Source organism: Chrysemys picta, chromosome 3 (assembly GCF_011386835.1).
Source record: "Chrysemys picta bellii isolate R12L10 chromosome 3, ASM1138683v2, whole genome shotgun sequence".
Classification (NCBI taxonomy): domain Eukaryota; kingdom Metazoa; phylum Chordata; order Testudines; family Emydidae; genus Chrysemys; species Chrysemys picta.
The window spans coordinates 164,165,999-164,191,657 of NC_088793.1; the positions used below are offsets into that span (position 1 = coordinate 164,165,999).

The following is a 25,659-nucleotide window of genomic DNA, read 5'->3' on the forward strand; positions in this document are numbered from 1 at the left end:
TACATCTGAGCATCATCTCAAGTTTAAATCACCCCTTGCTATTCCATCTTGATTTTAGATAGACCAACAACCCTAGCAATAAATAAAACACTGAGTCCACAAAGTTCAGAGGGAACCATGCCAAGTGAGACTCTGGACTCTACTTTTGTTTTTCATGCTGCTGAGTACTAACATCATTGTGCCTGGTTTGCAATGTTTCATTCTCTATGCAATTTGCATTACAAGATAAAATACCTACTGTAATTTAGGCAGGGACACAATCTCATTCATGTATTGTACAGCCCCCAGCACAGCGTCAGTGCACAACACATAATACAGAATAATATCAGAGTCCTTTCAAGTATCAATATATAGCACACTGTCAGTGTGAGATTCAGATGCTGAAGAGTCAGAGGAGCAGCAGTGGTACTGCATGTGCTGATAACTTCCCATCCCCCTAGATGGTGTTACATAGCGCTGTGCGTTTTATTTAATGATTTTTATTGTATGCTGCTAAAGAACTTAAGTATCCAAAGTTCAGCAGTGACACACTAGCAGGAGCCTCGCCTGCCCCAGAGCCACCACTGAGCACAGCTGGCCCTGATCGAAGCTATTGGATTGATTGCGCCATCTGATTGGCTGAAGGCGTTAGCAGGCTGATACTCAGGCTCAAAGCAGCAGCAGTCCAGTGGCTACTCAGTGCCTGCAGCTGCTCTTGGTCCTGTCCATAGCTCCCACCCCAGCCTGTTGCTGCTCCTGCCTCCAGCTCCTTCCCGACTTCTGACTCCCCAGCTCAGACCCTCAGCTCCATCTTGTGACTGCAACTGCAGTGAGCCCTTCAGCTTAGGCTTTGGTTTCTGACTCCCAACTCTGAACCTCTGCTAGGCCTTCTGACTGCAACTCCGGGTAACCCTTCAGCTTAGCTTTGGTCTCTGTCTCCCAGCTACAATCTTTGACTTTGCTCCAGGACCCGCCTCATCTGGATTCAGCTTTAACTGATAGACCAGACTGCCCAGGACTTGGTCACTGACTCATAAATCACCTCAGGAAATAAGCAAAATCGGTACAAGTTGAACATTTTGAGGCAACTTTGAGGGTAATCCTCAAAGTGCCCCCAACATATCGCATACAGTACTTCTGTTAGAAGTCCTCTTCCGTTAAACAGCCCAGACTAGTCAGTCCTTTGAGAGCTCACTTAAGACAGTTAAGGTTTAACTGTGCTAATGATTCAAAATAAAACACTTGAACTAAGGTCTTACTCAGTCCTTATTTAGGCAGAACTCAAAGTGAAATCCAAACTTCAGGACTGGGCCCTATATTAGTTACAAAATATAAGTATGGCTGTGGAAACATGATTTTCCAAAGTGAGTCAGACCAGTGGGCCACTGAGTCTAGTATGCTGCCTCCTTCCATGACAAATACAAGTCTCCCATGGAAAGTGGCCCCCTCCTCCCCTCCTCACACATTCACAATGCATCGGGTCAGCTGTGCTGTATTGTTCATGCAGAATGAGGTGGGAAGAAATGTTCCTTCCTGGATCTGGGAAATTACAGCACAAAATACACTAGCCTGGCTGTTTTCTATCTACATTTTAAAATGAAACCTGCAAGCTTTATATTACCCATTCTCCTATACTTTTTAAACACAGGGAGAAAGTACATCAGCTCCTCCAAAAAGAGATTTTGCTCTTTTGCATAAAGGAGGGTGATAGTAATATATCTTTCTAGTAGATGAACAAGGAAAAATGCAAAATCTTCTTCTACCTTCTGCTACCTGCTAGCATTGTTTTCCTTGTGATGTTGTCTTCATTTCCTTAATCATATGTAAGGAATGACAGAAATCTGAATAGCACACTTGAAACCTAGCCAGAGTAAAACCTTTTCTTTGTTGACATGGGTAAGCTTGTTTGTGTTCTCATAAATCAAGACTGCCCTGTTTATAATTCTGTGTTTAATAATATTCCAGAATTTGTTATCAAAGATCTTCAGCTGTCTTCAAAATTCTGCTGCCAAGATCCTTGCAAATATCAAGGCTCAAGCGTTCCTCCTGTTCTTAAGATCTAACATTAGTTACTCCCTGGTAGTATTCCAGATCCTTTCAAAAACCCGCTATGAATCCAGCTCCTTTGTACTCGGGGCATGTGTTAGTATGTGGAGTCACCATTTTAGAGGGACTCAGTTTTGAGACTGGAAAGAATTAGGGAGCAGGTTGCTCAATTGATCAGCACCTCCACTAAAATATTTTCGTATGATTGTATTATAAAACAATATTATTTTGTTTGTTTATTTTGTAACACACACAGCTTGAGCTGGCTGTTCTCCATTCATATTTTCTAAGGCTCAGGACTTAGCTTTGCCAAGTATGGGTGAAGGAAAGGCAATGGAGGCACTAAGCCACTTTTCTGCCTCCCCCTATTCTGGAGTTGCACTGGGTTGAATTGGCTTCTGGCACAAGCTAGAACAGTCACAGAGCTAGTCTAGTTTACATCTTGAGGGTCCCGGTGTAGAAGGAGATGATAGTGCTGAGCCAGCCAGGCCAACTTCACACCACTGGGAGAATCCTAACAGGGGAATCTACAGTTTCCTCTTAGGGGCAGCTTTAAGTCCACTTTGTACTGTTGTAGTGGCACAAAGAGGATTTAATCTGGACCTAGGGCCCATTGTATGTATTATCCCTATCTGGTTGACACGTCTGTGAACTCACAGCATGATCTAGCTCCCATTGGAGTCAGCTAGTTCAACGGGAGTTGGATCAGACCTGCAGACTGGATACGGACAAGCCTATATCAAGGTACTAATTAATCAAGCAAACATAAAAATTATTCACACTGAAAGTTGAGTAAGACTGCAAGAAAAATAGGGTTTTGTTTAAATTTGTTGTCTTGGAAAGACCGATTTATACATAAAGCGATAGATGTAATATGCAAAGCAACATATACATATAGTAACAATACATATTATTGTAACTTATTACTGAAAAATAAAAACATATTAATGGTATGGATGGATGTTTTCTTAGCATGCCCTGATAGGCAAAACGATGAGCTTTTACTGATAACAACATATAATAGCAGAATATGGTACACATATATACCACCCAGTACATTACAATACAAGAGTGAGAGGGAGTGTGTGTGTGTGTGTGTGTGTGTGTGTGTGTGTGTATACAGTAATTAAGATCGCATTACAGTAGTATCTGAGCATCTTGCAGTCTTCCCTATATTTATTCACACCAATCCTATGAGGTAGGGAAGTATTATCCCATTTGACAGATGGGAGCTGATTTAAGCTACAGAGTGATTAAAGGGTAGATTTTTAAAAGCAAAAATGGCATATAAACACCTACTGTCCCTTTGAAATTTAATGGACAGTAGGTGCCTATCTGCAGTTCATGCCTTTGAAAATCTACCCCAAGTGACTGGCCTACAGTCACATGTGAAGTCTGCAGCCAAACTGGGAACTGAACCCAAGTCTCTTGAGTCCCAGATTTTTCTCTCTAAAGGAAGAAAGAACATCTTATTGTCACCGTTGTGCCCATTTTAATTATGTTATTTCTGTGTTGCCATTGCCAGTAGGTCAAATTCTAAGAACGCCTTTATTTTCTCAGGTCTCTTGGAAACCTCCTCTCATACCGAATGGAGAAATGCTTAGCTATGAGATCCGCATGCCTGATCCTCGAATTACCATCACCAGCAACATTTCATCAATGCAAAACCATGTGGTGACAAACCTGATCCCTTTCACAAATTACTCAGTCACTATACTAGCTTGTTCTGGAGGCAACGGCTTCCTGGGAGGCTGCACAGAGAGTTTACCTACACATGTGACTACCCAGCCAACAGTTCCTCAGGGCATTAGCCCCTTGTCTGTGACTCCAATAAGTGAATCATTTATTGCTATTTCCTGGCAACTGCCCTCTCGGCCCAATGGACCACACTTGAGGTAAGGTATAGCAATATGTAACTTAAGGGTGGGTGACACCGAGTGACACATCGCAGGACTTCTGTAAATGTGCACACTCAGGAAATGGAATTCCATGCCTCTGTTGATCCATGGGGTAAATATACTTCAGCGTTTAATTCACAAATGGGACCAGAGGCTATCCTCGGCTTACTTAGATCCAGCCCAGAGAATTGTCAGCTTCGTGGCATGCTCTCCCACTTTTTTCAGACCCTGTGGAAGCCCCTCGCTGAGATTCAGGCTCCATGGTGTGGCTGCAGGGCAAGCAGAATTTTCCTATATTCTCAGGCACTCAACCAGCGGGGCAAACTATTTTGAGTTATTGCTGTCTGAGTCAGCATTAATTTGTACAGGTTCTACCTTTGCACTGTGGAAATCCAGCTGAAACACCACAGTAAAGAGGGGAATGCATTGTAGCTGTCAGAGCACTGTCATCCAAGAGGCTAGAATGAAACAGCAGGAGGGCAGGATACAATGCAAACCCAGCGCTAACACATATAGCCCTGAACTGCCTATGCCTCCTGGGATCCATGCAGATCTCAGGGGAGTCGGAGGTTTTGTGGGCTGAAACAGCTGCCAGTTTTTAGTGGTGGTTTAGGGGAACAGGCCACCACTTGGGGAAGAATTAGGAGAAAACTCTGAGAGTATAAACTCAGGGAGCCCCCAGTACCCTATGCAGGTTAGTCCTACACAGGGGAAGACGGGGCTATTTATAATTTGGTGAGATGAAATGTTCTTCAAAACTGAAGATTATTTTGTGTTTGGTTCATGGTGGTGTATATAATAAATAGATTGTGGATGAGTGGAGGAGAAAAGAAGCAGCAAGATTCCTGGGAGCTTCAGAACAGGGGCAAGACAGAAGTGGGTTGATTAGAGGAAGGCAGGCAGGACTGTTCCTTGAAAGATGGGGAAGAACCCCCTTTGGTGTGATCTTGTCCTGGGAGCTGGACAGGAGTACATGCAGGGTTGGATATTGACTTGAATCCGTGCTTTCCCATTTATAAAATAAATGAAATCGACATCCTTCATTCACGTGGCCTAGGGCATCACACAGACTCGTCCATGCGTTGAGGCATTCGATAGTTTACTTTACACCTAGCACACTTTTACAGGCGTGTATTATTGCACCGCAGCAGCATCCACAGCTTCCTGCCTGCTTTTCTTAATGCTTAATTAGAGCACACTCCTGCTGAATGAATCCGATTGCATCAAGATATTTGAAACCTTTGAAAAGCAATGTACGTTTCCCTGAAGTCAACAACATGACCATTTTACCATTGAGGACTGAAGTAATTCAACATGAGCTACAGCTGCAAACTTCATTTCCTTCATGGTGTGCCATGCTGCTCTCGACCAGAAACACCACTGAAGCAGCTGCTCAGTGCGGCGTGATGGGGAAAGAAGTCTGCAGCAGCAGCCGCTGCCAGGGAGTGTGATTTACCCTCCATCACCATCCAACGTTCAAAAAGATGTTGATGTTTCTTACGATTTGTCTTTGAATTATATTGAACAGAATTTGCCAGGGCTTTATTTAATAAAATTGTTCTATTTTGGTTTTGGATTCCCAAACATTGATAACCCTTGATGCAAAAGTTGTTCTTTGGGTATGAAGTCATCAGAACATTTTGGTGAAATTACAACTTAATTAAGTTTTATTAATTACTCCAGTTAAACTCCCAGATACTATAGTGATGGGTGCTTTTGAAATGTGTGATATACTGTCCCTCACTCACTCAGAAAAGACCAGGCTTGGATAACCTAAAATGAATCTTAAATGTCTTCTCACAAACTGCAAACTCTGCAACAAGCCCTGGCTAGATGCAGAGAAGGCATTTGACTCAATAAAATGGTCATACCATTAAAAACTCTGATTCTTTCTTTCAAATGAAAGCAGGATGAAACACTTCATTATCCATTTTCAAAGTATATTGGTAATTGAATGTTTTAAACCTGGAAATATTTAAAAGTTTATCTGAGAAACTTTACAGCTGTAAAAACAAAATAATGTGTGGCTTTAAAAAAAAAAACAATCCCCCTCCCCCTGATTTTTGTGTAATAACATTAGTTGAGATAATCCCGGTGTTCTGCTTGTCTTTTGTGTTAGATATGAGCTCCTGAGACGTAAAATCCGGCAACCACTTGCATCAAATCCCCCTGAAGATTTAAATCTGTGGCACAATATTTACTCAGGAACTCAGTGGTTTTATGAAGATAAGGGTCTTAGCAGGTGAGATTACAAAAACTATAAAAAAACAAATGCTGGCATTTTGTATAGTGCATGTTCAATAGTTCAAAGTGTTCCTTGTGTCTTTATGTTGTGAACATATTAATTGTGTAATGAAACATTTTCTGTCATCTTGGCATTAACCATTGCGACATGCATGGGTTTATTTTTATTTTGTTGCTCTTGAATCTCGCACATAGTATCTTGCTGTAAAAATTCAAGTGAAATTAACTATATGAAGTGAATTTTGAGCTTTGATCTGTTCATACAGTCAAACCATTTACATTCACTGTAAATCACGGTGTTGGCACATCACGCGCAAGCTGAGTGAATGGTTGAGAAGTTCTGTTTCGGATGGATTAAAGCTTGGTGTCAGAGCATTATTTTTCAATCAGTTTTTTAAATTGCCAACATTGATTATTGTCTCAATATTTCCAAATTCAGCAACAGATATTTAAAGCATTCCTAGCTCTAACTTAATTACAGCTTTGTGGTGACTACCTCAGTAGTCTATACTTATGTCACGGAGCCGTGCGATCTGGTCTATCCCCCAACCTGTAACCAGTCCCTTGGGAGTGACCCTTTTAGTGTGCCAGCCGCCAACGGTCTACACAGTTCTGCTGGGGCAGGCCCGCAGCCTCTACAACTCTGAAACTGTCTTTAGATGGCGGAGATACTTGTTTCTCTCCATGGCTCCTTGAAGGATATCCAGCCAAGCCAGAGCCGTGTGGGAGGTTTGTGTTGTACCCTTCCAGTGTGCCATGCACTTAGTAAATATTTGCAGCAACACAAGGCAGCTTTTTCCCAAACAAGATAATTTATTAATCACCTGAGATACAGAATCTTAAATTATTAGATTAGCCTAGAGAAGCAAAGATTAAGACAAAGACATCCTGGCAAGCTGATGTAAAATCCATCTTGGCCCTCTCTCTGGGTAGGTCTACTCATGCGGTGGTGTGTAGGGCAGTGGTTCTCAAAGCCGGTGCGCCGCTTGTTCAGGGAAAGCCCCTGGCGGTCCGGGCTGGTTTGTTTACCTGCCGCGTCCGCAGTTCGGCCAATCGCTGCTCCAACTGGCCGCAGTACACTGCTCCAGGCCAATGGGAGCTGCGGGAATCGGCACAGGCCGAGGGATGTGCTGGCCTATGCTGCAAGACCGAGCCATGTTTTAAACATCTGAAGACTGTTGCATTTTAATAGGTTCCCTCAATAGGTTCATTTGTAGTGTGTATAGCACCAAAGAAGCCAACATTATAGCCCTGACTCTTCAAAGATAGTGGGGATCTGCCTGCATCACTCTTTATGTACAAGAGCACTGTAACTTCCAAGGAAGTAGTATGGAACATGTGGCAATGAGAGGCAACTAGTCGGAGGGACACAAAGGAGCACCAGCTAAAGAGTGCATGACCCCCCCACACGTGACTCCTCCCTGCCCCGCTCCTCACGTGACTCCTCCCTATCCCGCTCCCCACGTGACACACACACACACACACCCCGCATGGCCGGAGGCTGCCTGGGAGAGTGCAGCAGCTGCGTGCCGCACCAGGCACCATGGCCGGAAGAGGAGAGACTCTGGCCCTGCCTCTTCCCTTCCAACTCTGGCCCTGCCCCTTCATCTCCCCGGCTGCTGGCCTTGCCCCCTGCCCCAGCATTTTGGGGAGGGTCATGGGGCCCTTGCCCTCCCCCCCCCCACACACACACACAGTCGCCATTGCAAGTGACTGAAATATTGGAGAGAGTAATTAGAATGCACTTAGGGTGACCAGAGGGCAAGTGTGAAAAATTGGGACGGGGTGGGGGGTAATAGGTGCCTATATAAGAAAAAGCCCCCAAAATCGGGACTGTCCCTATAAAATCGGGACATCTGGTCACCCTAAATGCACTGATAGTAGCAGATGTTGCACCAGCTTTTCAAAAGTGCTCATCACCACAACTAGGGTCAGATTTTCAAAATAGCTCAGCTTTCATTTGGGCACCTAAATGAAATAGATTTTCAAAAGGTGTCAGCACCCACTTGCACCCCTGCTTTTCAATAGGAGCTGCTGAAGGCTCAGCTCTTTTGAAAATATGGCTATTTATTTAGGTGCCTAAATGAGAGTTGATGAATGCCAAGGTGTTTTCAAAATCTGGCCTGGTATCTGTATTAAATAACATGACACAGTAGAGAAAAAGAGCACAGGAAATTCATATTTTTCCACTGCAGCCTCCATATATTGCGTATTTACTGTAAGTTCCACTATCATGTTGACAGAAGTATATTTCATAGTGATGTTACTAAAATCAAGGGTTGGATTAGAGTATCCTATCTTTTTCTGATTTTAATTGTTTTCTTGTTTTTATAATACAAATAACCGATTACAAAATGCTATGTGTATATATATTGACATCTTTTGAACAGCAGAAGAAACTATGGTGTGATAGTTATTTCCTCTATTAAATATACAGTTGGCTTCTGACAATACCTCATGCATATGCTGAATATGTCAGAGTATAGTTCTGGAGGAAATTATGAACTGGGTTTGCAATCTTAGTCGCTAGCCCCTGGCCCAGATCTTCAAAGGTATTTAGGTGCCTAACTCCCACTGATTTCTTTGTTATGTTTTGGGAGGGTTATTGCAGGACAGTGGGTGTATGAAGAATAGCTATCACAAGCGAGATTCGGGAATTTGACATCGAATTTCCCAAAAGCGGGGGGGGGGGGGAAGCCTCATTGGATTAAATTTGGATCCAATTTGGCATTTTGCCATTGCTGTAATTACATCCTGAATTGAGTAATAATGTCACACCACCCCAGAAATAATAAATATAAGGAAATGAAATATGGTATTTTGTATCTGTTAGCATCTTAGTGTTAGCCAAGTCTTTCTACCAAACACACAACGATTCTATTATAGATTTTGTATATGCTGAAATAATGCAACAAGGTAGCTTTTGAGAAAAAGCAAGCTTTGTTTGACACAGCTGGAAGGACAATGCTAAATGTTTTGTATGTCTGTGATAAAATACATATTTTCTTCTTTTGTAATTATTATTTTAAAAATGTCTTAGGTACACAACATACGAGTATAAACTCATAGTACACAATGAGGTAGGATATACATCAAGTGAGGAAGTGATTGCTACTACATTAGCAGGATTTCCAGAGAAGGGGAGTAGCCTCACTGTGCGAACTCTTAATCATACGGCTATAGAAGTGGAATGGTCAAAACCAAGTAAGTGAACGTAGTATTTATTACGTTAATTAAATCTTAACCTGTCATCAGTTCTGGTGATCTGCATTGCACTGTCAGGAAACAAAATCCTTATCTTGATCAACTGTTGCACTCACTGGCTCTGAAAGGGCCCTAACGGAAGCGGAAAGAACATGGAAGTCACATTTCTTTTTACTATACATTATTTTAATGAGGGGTGGAGAAAAAGAGAGAATTTAAGCCTGTGGAGGTTCTTTAAAACCTATAAAGAAAGAGTACACAATGTTCTGTTATTTTTGTGTATATTTTCATCCCTTTGTATGAGGATTTACACATTCCTTCAGGATGAGTGAAAATCTGTCTGTCTACTTATTCACTTATGTTCTGCCTCTTAACATGAAGACCTACCATTACAGTAGTGGTAAACTTCATGCCTTACATGCAAATGATTTTGTAAGGACTGACTGGCGATGCTCAATAAATACAGGCTCTTTGTTTTATAATTGCATGCCTGAAGTAAGCATGCTTATAAAACCTGACAAACGTAATAGATCTGAAGCAGCTCACTGAAGTTTCATTACCTTAGTAATCTGAACCTCTGACCTTCTACATGTAGGTAATGCAATCTGGTTTTATTTTCATTCATACTTAAAAAATTTCCCAGGTATCTGTTTGTGAATGCAAAGGTTAAACATCAAGTGAGGGTCATTAATAGAAAGCCTTGTTGCATTATCATCTTATTTCATTGCTAAATATGTTACACTACGCAGATTAACTATTCTGTCTCCCTATAATGTTTCTTATTTTTGTAATATTCATTTTTAAATCATTCTCTTGGTTTGTCAGTACCTAGGAAGACGTGAAGTTAACTTGCCCTGATATCCTTCTATTAGACTCTAACAATAGAGTAATTAGAGGGAAAATATACTGAGAATGACTGGCTATTAATTAGTACCTTATTCCACAGGGAGTCCTATTAATTTTGATTGGGCTATTCACAGAGAAATATACTAGTATATACCAGTATAAGTAAAGTTGCAAAATCAAGCAATGAAAGTTTGGGGCAAGTATGGAAGAATACTGTTATTTCTATTTATATCGGGGCAATTTCTGAAGAATACTGTAGTGTTTTTAATAAGGGTAGATATCAAGGAACATTGTTTAGTCGGCAAAACAAATTCCATTGATAAGAACATGTATTTTCCATTTAATAACAGAAATCTACTGAATGTGTCCCCTTTAATCTCCCAGACATTTATTGATGTTTCTTTCTTTCCCAGAACTGCAAGATTTGCAAGGAGATGTTGAATATTATATCCTCTTCTGGAACTCCACTACGTATAACAATTCTCTGAGCATCCAGGCCAATGTAAACTATGCTGTCATTGGCGACTTGCATCCCAGCACAGAGTATCAGGTTTTTGTTCAAGTTTTCAATGGCGTCCACAGCATCAACAGTGAAGTGGTACGCGTGACTACTTCAGATGGAGGTTGGTTCATCCTGAAAGCAGCTTGGCTTAAAATCTGAGAATGAAATTGATTGATTTTTGTTTGGGTTGAGATCAGTCATCCTTTCATTATAAAAATTTCCGGTATAAAATGAAAAAGGGCTAAAACGCTAAAATGCTTAAGTGCTAGTTGTCATCAAGTGGCAGATCAATAAAATGTCCCACTGAGACAGAAGCACAAAGCTCTAATAGCGTATATTAACCCAGTTTGTTCTCATCTTCCTTTGTGTACTACGATCTATGTACACTATATTTGGAATGGAGTTCATGTCAATAAATGGTGAAATTTAAAAACAATTAATGGTTTTTAAAAAGATTTGCTCTGTGAAGCGGTGTGCTTTTGACATGACAGTCAAATGCAGGACCTTTCCTGAGTCACCAGAAATGTAAGGTGCAAGTTCAGCCTCTGAGAAAATTTCCCTATGAGTCATTTCCAAGCCAGTTGGCTGGCGGGGGAGAGAAAAAAACACTTGTGAATCTGAAATGTGTTTGGAATGGTCTTTCTAATCTTTTTGGCTTTATAAAGTCTCATTATAAACATTATAATATCATTATCTCAGAAGCAAGTGTTCCAGGTCATTAGCAAAGCACTTTAAGTGAGGATTCCATTTCCTTGGTGATGCCAAAGGTCAGCACCTTTTGTTTATAAAATAGAATTGATCGCAAGGGCAATTTTTCAACTGGTTAAGATGGGCTCCTAGGATAAAAATAGGTCTTTGCATAGTTATTTCTGACATGCTTTAATAATTGTGTAATTTAATGCTAAGGAAGTTTTTTTTTTTTTAGCATTAGACTTCATCATTGCCTATGGTAATCAACATTCAAAACCATTTACATAATGACAATATTGCATATTACTTCATATTGCTTGACTTACAAGGCTCAGAACATCAAAGAATTTGTCACGTTCCACCAGATGCAGTGTATTTTTGTGTTAGTTTTTGCTTGAAAAGCAAAATTGCATCTTTTTTGAGAGGGGATGGGGGGCATAAAAATAATAACTGTGTGTTGGCAGTACAGATGGGTGAATAATTTATCATCATATCCCACTGGTCACATACCATTGAAGATTAACACTATGCTGGTGGTATAAAGCATTTTACCACCAACTCTCATGGTTTCTAACTGAGAGTATAATAAGCCAATTTACAGAGAACTACAGACTGTGATAACTTCATCAGAGGAAAGCAGATAAGCAGTGAACCCTTTGCTAAACCTAAATACTAATCTGCATTTGGTTAAACAAGTGCTTTTACAGAGACAGCTGGAGTTTATTCAGTTTCTTCCTTTATTTCTAGAGCCTGAGGGCATGTTCCCTCCAGAGGTTGTCATCATCAACAGTACAGCTGTACGTGTCATCTGGACATCGCCTTCAAACCCAAATGGTGTTGTCACAGAGTATTCTATCTATGTAAATAATAAGCAGTACAAGACTGGAATGAACGAACCTGGATCCTTTCTTTTAGGAGACTTGTCTCCATTCACTATATACAATATACAGGTCAGAACAATTTTGTTTTGCAGGCTGTGCAACTTGTATTAATTTTACATAAAATATGTGTGGTTCAGGGCAGAATTGTGATGTATGTATGGATACAGGGCTGGAAGTGACCTCTCTCTCTCTCTACATTTCTATGAGTCAATGATAAAGAGATGAATACATGCCATGAATGTTTGTATCTTTATATAAAAAATACTAATACACAAATAATATATATATTATTTATTACTATTATATAATATTAGAGACCGTATAGATTGGTTCATATATGTATTTGTAGACATATATTTTTACACACACACATTTATTTTCAGCATAATTTTGGGGCCATATACAATTTTCATATTTCCTCTTTTCACCCTCAGAACTCCATTTGATTTCACCTAAAATCCATATGCTATGACATTAGCAAAGCCCCAGTATATATATATTACAAGGAGGAAAAGAGTCTACTCCTACTCATTAAAAGAAAATTGCAATTGTTTTAGAAACATCAGGCATGCATAATATATCAGCACAGAGAAATAATGATATTGCATTTGTCATCCTTTTATCATCTTTTTCCCCCTCCTCTTTCTGTGGAGGAAGCAGCACTGAGCCATGAAATCATAATGGTACTTTCTTATGCTGTTGAGAGCGACATCTTTTTCTTTCTGTCTGTCTCTGACTCCCTCTCTTCAGATAGCTATCAAAAGTCAAAATGCTGTAGGCATTTCCTAGAATATAAGTTCAAGGAAAAACAAATATTTATCTATTTAGTGAATTGTATTGATACACTTTAGAAAGTGCAGTTTGCTGGCTCCTAATTGTAACTATTCCAGACTTAGGTTGCGTTATGTATGGAAAGGTCTTAGTAGTAGTCATGTATACTCTGTTCTAAATTTTGCATCCAGTTACTACGTGCCATAAATAAACGTCACAGACAGGCACTCCATAACAGATTTCTATGTTCCAGCCCCTCTGTAACAGCAAACCTCCATCCATGAATACACATATGACTTTCCCAATGCTTCTTGGAAGCACATTTGTCAATGGTAATGCAAATTCAGAGTACTGCCACACTTATGGACTCTTAGTATTAATATACCATAGCCACCTTCTGTTGCTTGCAATATTAATTGTTTTCCTCTGTAGCACTTCAGCTTTCCCAATCTTTGTATTGGGCCAACGTTCAGAACAATCTACTAGGTAAAATCAGACTATTCAGCTGGGATCTTCTTTGGATGTATCATTTTCCTCTCCCCACCATGCACCTTGGAAACAACATTATCTGGATGTGTGTCTGTCTGACGGCTTATCTTCATGTATGAGCTCTTGTTTGTTTCTGCTGCTGTGTATTGCATGACCTCTCTGTTGCTAATGTAGGAGTGACATTACCATTCTTCACTTGTCATCTTTCTTCTATCTATTTAGATTAGTCTCAGGAACTGAAGGAGTAGGTGGTTATTTTCTTGTGAGATTTTTAATAGCAAAAAATATTGTTTGTATAGGATTTTTCATCTTCAAAGTACAGTACAAACATAAAATAAACATCCTTATGAGGTAAAATTGCCCACGTTTTACAGAGAAGAACCTGATAGACACTGGAAGGCAAAGTGACTTGTTTTAGGCCAGGCAAGAGATGAGAGTCAAAATGAGAATTTAGAAGTTTTTGATCTCCTAGTCCATACTGTTTCTCAACATGATGTGCCAGAGTCTACTGTTACGAACATCAATACAAACCTGCAGTAGCTGTATTGACTCCTGTGTAACTGAGAGCAGAAGTTAGCACCAGATATATAAATATAGTCATACCCAGGACAATAAAAGAGCACAATATCTGAGCACTTATCTTAAAATTAAATTTTTCTGGTTATGTAGAATTCAGTGATCGGGAGGAAAAACTACTTTAAGGGGGGCAGGAAGGCTAAACAAGTAACAGTGTTAATTAACTTCTGCAACTGGATTTTTACAAGTATCATTCTTTTGCACCAAGGTTGAAGTCTGCACAGCGTACGCTTGTGTGAAAAGCAATAAAACCCAAATTACAACTGTGGAAGATGAGCCAAATGAGCTGTCAGCACCCATAATACACGTTCTCAGTCCAAGGTACTGTACTGTATTTGTTTTTCTTAAGTCACAACTACTTGTAGCCACAGTGAAAAATATAATTTGAGGATATGTTCCTTCATTTCAGAATAAGGAGCATTAGAAAAATTAAAATATAGTTATAAGATCTTCCTAATTTCTTTGCTAGTGATGGTCATTTTTGCTATTAGAGTTATGGTCAGCTGAGCTACTAAAAAAAAACCTCTCATGTTTAGCTGGCTGCATGTACCGGTTATTGGTCATCAGTTTGTGATATTACTGAATAAGAGGCAATATAAATGTAAGGCAGCTAAATTAAGGTACGTGGGAGAATGAAAATCATCAAACTTACTGTTCGGTAAGGGGAGGGGAATGAATGTGGAAAAGAACCATTTGACACTGATAATGGAAGCTAAGGTAACTGTGAGAGAAACAGTCACACATCATGACAATAAGAATTAATAAACCATCTTAAAAGGTGTGTGTGTGTGTCTGTGCCTCCTGTCTGTTTGCAATCTGCATCTCTTCTCCCTCTCTCCCCCACTCATGGACAAACTTCTCAACAGTAATAATAGTGCCAGGCTGGCAGATTCCAGAGGCAGCCACGTAGTGACATACATGGTAATTTTTTCTTTAAAAGAACCATGGTGGAAACTAACATTTTCCAAAGGAGAGGCTATAACTAATGGACATACAGTGCCAAAACATTTATCAAAATTACACCAACCATAAAACAGCCTCCTGCATGTATGTTATTGTTGGTGTGATTTTATTACACTTCTGGGCATGGAGGACCTGTTAGCTATGTTTCTTTTGCAGAAACAACAACATTATCTTTTAAATAACTAAAATCTAATATCTAAGCCTTCAGAAATGGTCAGCAGAATGGATTTACTCTCCCAATATTTAAAAGGAATTTCTGTTTGCTGTTAATCATTTCTACATTTTCCTTGAATTCTATATTTGTCTCTGAATAAGGTAATCATTGGGTGAAATTAAGCTTGCTATTTTTCTGTCACACATACAGATACAGTCAAAGCTTGTTTGATGATAAGAACTCAATTCAGGATCTCATCTTTTGCCCTTGGCTTTAACTTTATGTATGCCTTTGTCTGTATTGTCTGTACTGCAAACACTTATGTGTGTTTCTGCTATTATTTACAAACTAAATATGTCATAACACATGAGTGCAAAAAGATCAGAAATACCTTCCAATTTTATAATCTGTTCAGCCAGAAACAGACTGTTTCTACATTGCCTTTCCCTACATGTCATATTATCATCAGCTGTTCTTATATCCCAAAAGAATACTAACTACTGATCGATTGCCCGGACATGTCTGGCCGTGGCCTACATGTGCCCCGGGTAGTTCATTTATTTGCCACGGTGGATTTGCTAGAGTGGAATTTAATCAATAGCTAATTCATTAATTCTGGTCCTCGAGTATGTAGGGACTGTGCAGTATAAAAATGGCTGGCTGGCTTCAGCTTTGATTGAAATATGACAAACACAGCAGCTGACAGCTTCAGCAGGTGCTGGACTGAATATGAATTTTGCTTATTTATCCTCCATATAGGAATAAGCTTAGGGGGAAAATTTCAGTTTGTATAAACAAAAGGACATTTTAATATGTATCTGCCAACAGACAAAAAAGGGCATTTCTAGAGTATAGGCTCATGAGAAGGATGAGATATAGCACAGATCATGCAGTTTATTGTCTTTAATTGGAACCCTGGCAGTTTCTCCACTTCTGAATCCGTTTCGGGAGCTGTATTATTGATGAGAAAGCTGTAGGATAATGTCTTTGTAGCATTCACAAATAATTGTTTTCAAATTTGCCTCCAGGTGTTGTATGACATAAATTATAATTTCACCCACCAACTTTTTAGAAGTCTTTCTGATAGCAGCTCTATCCAGGCTGTTCTAATGAAGGTTATACCACCATCACCATTATGAATACCTTCTTTCCCCACCACCCCCAACAGTAACTCAGCTTCAGGTTGAAACTTGGTACAAAATGTTACAGTCCAATATTTATTCATTTTTTTTAATGCCAGTCTTGAAACACAAAATGGTATGGAACCCATTCGTGAACTCCTTGTTCTGTTTTTTCTCAGTTCTTATTCAGTCATAATTCCCATTGCAATCAAGGGTGCAGTTTGCCTGAGTAAGGAGCTCAGGATTAATCCCTATGTGAGAGCATTTAATTTCAGTACTAGACGCATGCAGCTCTTCTCTCACCATGCCATGCACTTTCCAGCTGACTACTGGTTTGGGTAGTGGACTAATCACTTTCTCTGTTTTGAAAATCAGTTTTTGTTTTTTAAAAAAAACAGATTTCTTTTTTTCTTCCTTGTGTTTCAAAGGTGATAAACTCAGCCTTCCAGAAAAGTACGTAATGGCTGTGTTGCTTAATAACAACTTTGACCACTCCAGACAAGTAAGGGACAGTGCAGATGAACCCTATTGGGGGTTCTATCCTGTTCTGAACTAAGAGGTTGGTGGCTGTGATAAGGAGCCTGAGGGCTAGGGGCTACACTACAGAGAAATCCTCAGAGCTGTCTGAAAGAATGAAAAGCCCCTTAGGTGCTTTTGGGGGAAGCAGAACTTACAGGTGCACATGTGGATTATAGAGCTATTGCATCAACCTAGACCATGACAAATGAGTAAGAATTATCCTGAGGATCTGTGATCTTCAAGCTAAAAATTCTCTAATAATAAATACTTAGCTGTATAGCACTTATAACCTGTAGCTCTTAAGGAGCAAAGCACTATTTACCTGATTCCCAGTCCCAGCAAGTCTGTGTCTTGGTTATTGTGTGTCATACTGTGTCCCTAAATATCTAAGTTCTGTTGTCCTTGATACAAAAGACTCCCTATGCTATGAAGAAGTGGTGGTAGAGAGACAATAATTCAATATATGTGATCCCTAATTAGAAATTTATTTGCTCCAATTATCATTACTGGTAATAGTGTTCCCACCTTTTACCATTTTATTGTGAATCTCATAATTTTTGGTATTTTTCTTAAGCCCCCCACTCCCAAAGTCAGTTGCTTGTGTGAGAATCTAAGATTTTTTTTTAAGTAAATGTCTAGCCCTCATCCTTGAGGAGAAAAGCTTAAAATATGAACCCTAAAGACTCTAACATCAGAACCCCCAAATTACTTATTTTTAAATCTCATAATGTTTAAGACAAACTTATGATTTTGGGCATGGGTGGGGCTGGCTTATGATTTTTGGATCCTTGGGGTTGTTGATACTATAATAATCAAACTTAATAACTAGAGCTGATCAAAATTCAGATATTTCAAAATTTTGTTTTATTCTCTATCGGGACAAAAAGTTGAAATACAGTATTGAAATATTTGTAGAATGGAAAATTCTGAAAATTTTTGATTCAGAAATGTCTGATTAAACATTTCTGATTAAAATGAAATATTTCAACATTCCTGAATCAAAATGTTTCAATGAACTAATCAAAACATGTTGTTGAGGTCAGTTTGAAATTAATATGTCCTCCTGAGGTGCTTCAGTGCCTCCTGGGAGTTGTAGTTCTGGTGCCTCATGTCAAGGTTCTCTTCTATTGGTCAGGCTCCCCAGCTGGACTATATCTCCCATAAAGCATGGGTCCCTGGTTCGATCCTTAGTGTGTTAGCAAAGATGACAGCTGTTATATAAGTGGGGGCTGAACTCTCCTGGACCTCAGCTGCTTGGGATGAGTTTCCTCTGTCCAGAGGAAATGTGTAAACCACAGAGATTGGCATCCCTGTCTGTGCCAATCCAGAGGATGTGATTCTATTACAGCTCCCAACTACAGAGTCTGGCTCTTTAGCTCAAGCAGTGGACACTCAAGAATCTATAGCTGTGGAGGCCCCCAGTTCAGTCTCTAATGTGTTGGCCAAGGTGACATTTGTTACACAAACACAAAGCTTATGTGCAGCGTAAGTCCTATGCAGACCCTGCTGAATATAAATCTATCTTAAGTGGTGCATAGTCCTTGTCCTGGTCCTCTGGACAGGGGTACATTTCACCTGAAAAGGACACACTGAAGGGCATGAGCATGGCTAAAACAAATGTATTAAAGAATTTGGGCAAGTATTTGCAGAGTTATTTTAAATAATATTCACTTAGCTCTAGTTGTATCTGTGTAAATAGAGTAATAATAACGTGCTTGCTTTTTACACAGTAGCATACATTGAGCCCTATATAAGAGGTAAAATGCTCAAACCATTGTACGAGGTTTTAGACATGTGATTCCGATTGACTTTAGTGAGAAATGTGACTTGCAAACCTGTAAAACCCTGCACAATGCTTTGAAAATTTACCCCAAGGGTCTGAGTGAAACTCTCGAACACAAAATCATTCAGCAGTATGGCTAGAAATGTTGGCTTTGCCATGGTACTGCAGTGTGCACAGACTGGAAGAGAGTCACAATGGTATGAATAAAGATTGAAGTACTAGCCTTTCTTTCTTTTCTTTTCTTCTCCCCTCTTCAGCTTTCTCTGTATATTTTCCTGTTTTTGTGGGTTTAAAGCAGACCCAGGAATGTTACTTGAGTGTAGGGAGGGTTTTTTTGATAGTTGAATATGCAGTGAATACAAAATAGCCATCTACAGAATGTGGAATTAATTCAGTGAGTCAGATGAAGACCTCAGAATAATAATGGTGACTCTACAAGTCACCTATGAAGTTATTCCTTCATAGGTGACATTAATTCTCTCTCTGCAGATGCATATTGCTATGTGTGTTCCTCTGTTTATACCTCAAGGAAGTGAAATAATAGTGCGCTGTTATTTTTATTCTGTTAAGATGTCAAAGTTTATCTCAGCTGCTGTTGTTTGAGTGTAACTGTCTTGGTTTAAATTAATGCTAATTTATGATGTCACTGGCATTCTGACAGTGGCTGTGTAATTGGGCTATGGAGATTTTAAAAAAAATGTATTGTGGGAATAGTAAGTACTAGACAATTTTATATACAGATAGGAGGACTGGTATGTAGCAGTAATCCTGCACTTCAATCTATTACCTAAGTGAGAATGTCACCTGATGTACAGTGAGAGAAACACAAAACAGCCTAAATACATGTAAAGTGATGATCATAATTGTGCTAGAATATGAAACTTTAAATTAATAACATTTTAATTCTAAATATCCATGTGAAAAATGTTTTAATACGAAATATTTTAGGGGAGAGGGTGTTCTTATTCTTTTTAGTGACAATTTTGAGATCTTTCCTTTGAAAAAATAAAATGCTGTTTTTAGTAATGCTGGGTCTGATCCTGGAGACAATACTCATGGCTTTTAATGGTGACCAGTGTTCTACAGACTAGACTGATTTTTTTCCTTTAGTCCTCCTATCTGTATATAAAATTCATTCTCTTCTAAACTGGATAGTCTGGTGCTAAATATTGAAACCAAGGACTGGATTGTGCCTTGTAGGCACTATGTTGGATATAGTGCAGAATCACACCTTTCACATAGGAGATCCAGGAGCCTTGAATCCTTCATGCTATACACACTCTTTTTTCACTTCTAGCTTTATTTCTGAATGAAAGAAGTTCAAACTTAGAAAGAGGAATATTGCTTACTGAGCCACATTCTAAGTCTGAAGTTTTTAAAATTCATCATGTTGAGTTATGTGACCACCAAAAAGATAAACTCAAACCATTTTGCTAACGCAGAAAAAAGATGCATATTTTTTCATTCTTATCTAACTCAAAGGGCACATTGTTTTTGGTCTTCTTTAATTCTCCAATGAGGAGGGAACAATTAGAAGACATTTCAGACCAAAAGGAATTATTTTGTGAAAGTTATTAACAAATGAAAAGATTGGTTTACAATGGAATGTCTATCTCAACTTTGGCAATGGTGCTACTACCCAATGCTACAGTACATCCTAGAGTCATAGAAGCTGGAGATAGGAAGTATCTACTGTATTAGGTCTTCTAATCCATTCCCCTGCCAGGGTCTGACTTTTTCTATATTAAACTGGACAAAATGCTAGAAAATGTTCTGTAAGGATAAATCTTATGTTAGCAGATACCTAGACTGGATGATCTAATTGGTCTTTTATATCTCTAAGTTTTTAGGTGCTTTGTCCAGTCCATACAAGGAGTTCATTTTCCCAAATATTATCAAATTTTCCTAGTTTGCTACTTTTTTGGCTATTAAAGATTTTGTTAATTTGACAATTTAGAAGGGGATTTTTGACACTTTAAATAATTCCACCCATATGACTAATATAAAAAGAAACTGCTGGAGACTTCTAAATTAATGTGAATGTCAGCAGAAGCGCAACTAAAAATAGGAATATTAAATTAATTGTTGTACCAGACATTAATTATTCTATTTACTGTAGATCTCTTCAAATTGACTGGGCATCACCAGGACAACCAAATGGCATTATTCTTGGATATGATCTCTTACGTAAAGCCTGGCGGAGGTGTACTGCAGCCCTGCTGCTACCAATGAACCAAAGCAATAGACCATGCCTATCACTGGAATGTAAGATACATGAAAACATCTGTGGAGACCTGTGCTATCATCCAGAGTCTAAGGTACTTGCAAATTGCATATATTTAACTTAACAGTCAAATGCAAGATCATATATCTAGAATCAAAGAATGCTGACTGTACCCTGGAAAACAGTGACACTGAAAAGTATTTAGGGGTCATAGTGGACAAACAACTTAACATAAGCTCCCAGTGCAATGCTGTGGAAAAAAGGCTAATGTGATTCTTGGAAGTGTGAAGAGGGGAATAGTGAGTAGAAATAAGGAGGTGATTTTTACCTCTGCGTACAATATTGTTGAGAATGATACATACTGTATCCAGCTCTGGTGCCCACATTTAAGAACCTTTACAGGGAAAAAGTATGAGATACTAAAGGGCTCTTTAACCTATGGAGAAAGGCATAACAAGAACTAACGCCTGGAAATGAAGTTAAGCCAGACAAATTCAAATTATTAATGAGGCACAATTTTTGACAATAAGTGATTAACCATTGGAACAAACTACCAAGGAGAGTGGTGGATTCTCCACTTCTCGATGTCTTCAGATCAAGGCTAGATGCCCTTCTGGAAGAGATGTTTTAATCAAACATAAGTTCTTGGGCTTTACAGGCATAAGTTCTATGGCCTTTGTTGAAAGAGGTCACACTAGATCACCTAATGGTCCCTTATAGCCTTAAAAACTATGGCTATATGAACCGTTTTCTCTGAAAAAATTTTCCAGGAAAAGTATCAACTCCCTCTACTACAATTTATCCTAATCAGAAGAAATCCTGTAATTAACTAGTTAGTGTATGTGTACCACTGGCTTGAGTGGATACAATCAGAACTGCTCAGAGGTGTGTTAAATTCCTTATACTGCTAACGGAGATACTTCATTAGCTCAGGTAGTAAGGAGCTGTGCTTTTTGAAGTATATGAGGATCTAAGTCCTTTCAGCATTGTCACTATAAAGTTCTAAGTAGTCATAGTGTGAAGCATAGAGACCATAGTGAAGTTTCTAGGTTTGCAATTACACTGTAGTACACATGTCTATTTGAAAAAAAACTATGGGGAAAGTCATGAAGTGAAGCCTAAAGCTTTGTGGTGTACATTTAACTCTTATCATTCATCATAATTTTCATGACAAATATTAGTTTATTGGGATGATTAGGTGCCTTTCAAATTCTTCCTTGATTGAATGACTTGATTCTGCTTTACAGCAAATCTATTTAGATTCAGATACAAGTGGGTGGTTGTTTACATGACAATAATGAGCAACTCTGAATGGAACTATCATGATTTATCAGGAATATTTTTAAATTATGGTCATTTGCAGATTAATCAGTTGCTGTTCAGGAGTTGGATCAATAGTGCAGCCAGACAGTAGGAGTCTGTAAATGGTTTTTATTGACAAATGAGGTAGAAAACTCTTAGTTTGAGGGTAAGATTTAATGTAATGAAATAATGTCGCTATTTGTCAACAGCATCATCCTGCATGCAGTGTCTAAAGCTAACTGTGTATTCACAAGATTCACTGTCAGAGGAGACAGTAATTAAGAAAGTGAGTTATTTGAGGGATTCAGATCAAAATATAAATTATTCCAGCTGACATAGGTTTAGCTTTGGGTTGCATTCAATAGAGTGCCATGCACCTAGCGTTTGTGAAACCTTACTGCTGACTTATGAGCATGATTTTGTTCTGGAATGTAAATGAATTTATGGGGTTTTTTGTTTGTTAATTTTGAGAAACAAATGTAAATATTTAATAAAATGTAGCATGTGGATTATTTTTAATACTTCTAGGGATGACGTAAAGAAATATATATATATATATATATACCCCTTACCTATACTACTTATACTGAATTATTAATACTGACTTTAAAAGATATTTTTTCTTAATGATTGCGGTTTACTTTGTTTTTCTTCACTCAGTTTTCACAGTGACTCTTAGGATGAAAAATTTCAGTCTCATATAGAGAGAGATACAAGGTGGGTGAGATACTATCTTTTATTGGACCAACTTCTGTTGGTGAAAGAGACAAGCTTTCAAGCTTACACAGAGCTCTTCTTCAGGTCTGGGAAAGGTATTCAGAGTGCTGCAACTAAATACAAGGTGGAACAGATTGTTTAGCATATGTAGTTAGTACATTCCAAGGTGAAGTGGCCCGATAACACTTCTCCAGTCATAGGATAACAAGGAGGGGCGAAGGGTAGTGGGTTGTAACCATATATAAATTGTTGTAACCAGGTATAAATCTGGTGTCTTTATTAAGACCATGATTTTTAGTGTCTAACAAAGTTATGAGTTTAAGCTCCCAGGCTCATCTTTTGAAGGTGTTGTACAGGTTTCCTTTAAGGACAAGGACTGAGAGGTCAGATAAGCAGTGATGGTTTTTTGAAAAGTGTTTGCCCATGAGTGATAGGGTGTTTTTGTCTTTTACCATTTTTCTGTGTGAATTAATTGGAGTGTAATGATTATTTGGCTTCACCCACATAGTTGCTATTGGGGCATTTAGTGTACGAGATGAGGTATAGCATATGTTGTGATAGACCCAAAGAAGACCTCTGAGTAGCTCTCTTTCACCAACAGAAGTTGGCCCAATAAAATATATTATCTCACCCGTCTTGTTTCTCTAAGCTCCTGGGATCAACATGGCTACAACACTTAAAACAGTCTTTTATAAATACTTGCATTTTCTATGTTTAAAATACATCTTTGTTAGTTTTATTTTTCTGCTATGGTGTTCATCACTGTACTAACTGAGCATCTCACAAACACTAATACATTTAGCCTCATATCTGCCTTCTGAGGTAGTTATCCTCATATGACAGACAGGACACTTCATGTTTGTAAACACTACTGTTATTTACTGAGTCCACTCCACCAGAGGTTGTATTACTTATTGTTTGCACTTTGGTAATGCTCAAGACTCCTAGAAGACCCTTCTTCTTCTTCTTCTTCTTCTTCAGGATTTGGTCCTATTGAGCTAGGTGCAGTACAAGCATTGGTAAGCATTTATTACTATTAGTGTGGGATTAGGGCCCTGGGAGTAATTTAAAATAGACGGTGCCAGAGTGCTAGCAGCCTAGAGCTGACCCAGCGTTCTAGTCACTAAGGTACTAACTATTCCTACCCGCTAGAGTGGATTTAAGGTTGGGGAGAATGCGTGCTTAATGGCTTAATTAGGCAGGAAGCTGATAAGCTAATAGGTATGTTCATACTGGGATAAAAGGTGGACAGCATGGCTGCAGCTGGCCCCTGGCAAGATGACTTGGGCTCGAGGATTTGGGGCTCCAGGGCTATAAAATTGCAGTGTAGGCATTGGGGCTCGGGCTGGAGCCCTGACGCTGAAACCATGAGGGCGAGGATCTGAGAGCCCAGGCTCCAACCCGAGCCCCGGTGCCTACACTGCAATTTTTAGCTTTGGCTCTGAGACTCTCTGCCATGGGTGTTGGTGTTTGGGGTTTTTTTTTTTCTAATCGCGGTGTAGACATACCCAATGACAACAATCAGCCCGTCAGCTGGGAACAGTTAAAGGAGAGGGAAGAAAGTGCAAGGGAGGAAGGCTGGAAGGGGGCCATAGGAGACAGGATATCGAGAAGAGGAGATCTTTCCCTCTCCCTACCCAGAGAGTGGGCAATGGGGGAAGTTTATTTCTAATTGTATGTCCCTGCCTGAGGTTGTACTGGTGAACTAGTGGAGAGGACTCCGTAAATAACACAGTGATGCTTACAAATGTGGAAGTGCCCAGGCAATTTCAGGTGGTCCAAAGGGTAAAGACTGCCATGTCACATAGACCTATATAAAATATCAACTCATTCATGCAGGTGACTTTATGAAAATATTGTCCCCTTATCTTCTCTACTGTGGATCCTCATCACAAATCAGTGCTTGGCCTGCTGTAATACACATTGCCAACAGTCCCTAAGGGCCTGTGGGAATCACTGTGGGACACTCTATCGCCACTTTATACGTTTGAATATAGCTGGGTGAAATTTGTCAGCTGAAACTTTTTTTGAGAAAAAAGTGCAGGTTCGGGTTGATAAAACTTTAATTGATTCATGTTGTTTCAGCAAATTATTTTGGTTAAAAAAAAAATCCAAACCAAACAACCCCTAAAAAAAAATTTCTGAAAAAGTCAAAACATTTCATTTTGATATTTTCTAAATTAAATGTTTCGATTTTTCCTGTTGTTTAGAAATATCCTTTTTTTTTTTTTAAGTTTTAAAATGCCTGAAATCAAAATCAAATGTTTAATTTCAGGTTGAATTAAATGTTTTGTTTGTCCTGAAACCTGAAATGAATTTTTTCCCCCAACTTTTCAATTTGCCAAAAATTCTGGAAATTTTTGATTTTGAGTTGATTGAAAACAATTTTTCCCCACAATTTTTTTACAACTGTCAGCAAACCAAAAATCCATGATTAGCACAGCTCTAATTTGAATGTCTGACTAGGGGCATGTCCTGCCCATTCTGCTTCTGAAATGCAAATAACACTCCCAACGTACCGATGGTGTTCTGTTGCCTTCCTCTGAGTCAGGCATCCACATAAAATTTGGCCATTGACGAGAGAGCAGGACTGTGTGTGAATGATTTGGGGGGACAATATCCACACGGGCCTGTTGGGGCACAGCTAAGTCTGAAAGGGCTCTGATTAAATGGGTAATGAGACTTTGAAGAAGACCTGTGGATTTTCAAATGCAGTTGTCATGATTGCTGTGCTGCTGAGTTCTTCCTAT

General features: G+C 39.1%; 1 protein-coding gene across 1 annotated transcript in view; it reads left to right on the forward strand.

Annotated features, from left to right (window-relative positions):
* USH2A (usherin) overlaps nt 1–25,659 on the forward strand; it is a 584,327-nt gene that overhangs the window by 410,861 nt on the left and 147,807 nt on the right. The window contains exons 43-49 of the mRNA XM_065589441.1: nt 3,586–3,920; nt 6,043–6,165; nt 9,208–9,371; nt 10,631–10,840; nt 12,157–12,359; nt 14,335–14,447; nt 20,786–20,984. Of these exons, the coding sequence (XP_065445513.1) occupies nt 3,586–3,920; nt 6,043–6,165; nt 9,208–9,371; nt 10,631–10,840; nt 12,157–12,359; nt 14,335–14,447; nt 20,786–20,984 (1,347 nt within the window). The remainder of the gene's footprint in view (nt 1–3,585; nt 3,921–6,042; nt 6,166–9,207; nt 9,372–10,630; nt 10,841–12,156; nt 12,360–14,334; nt 14,448–20,785; nt 20,985–25,659) is intronic.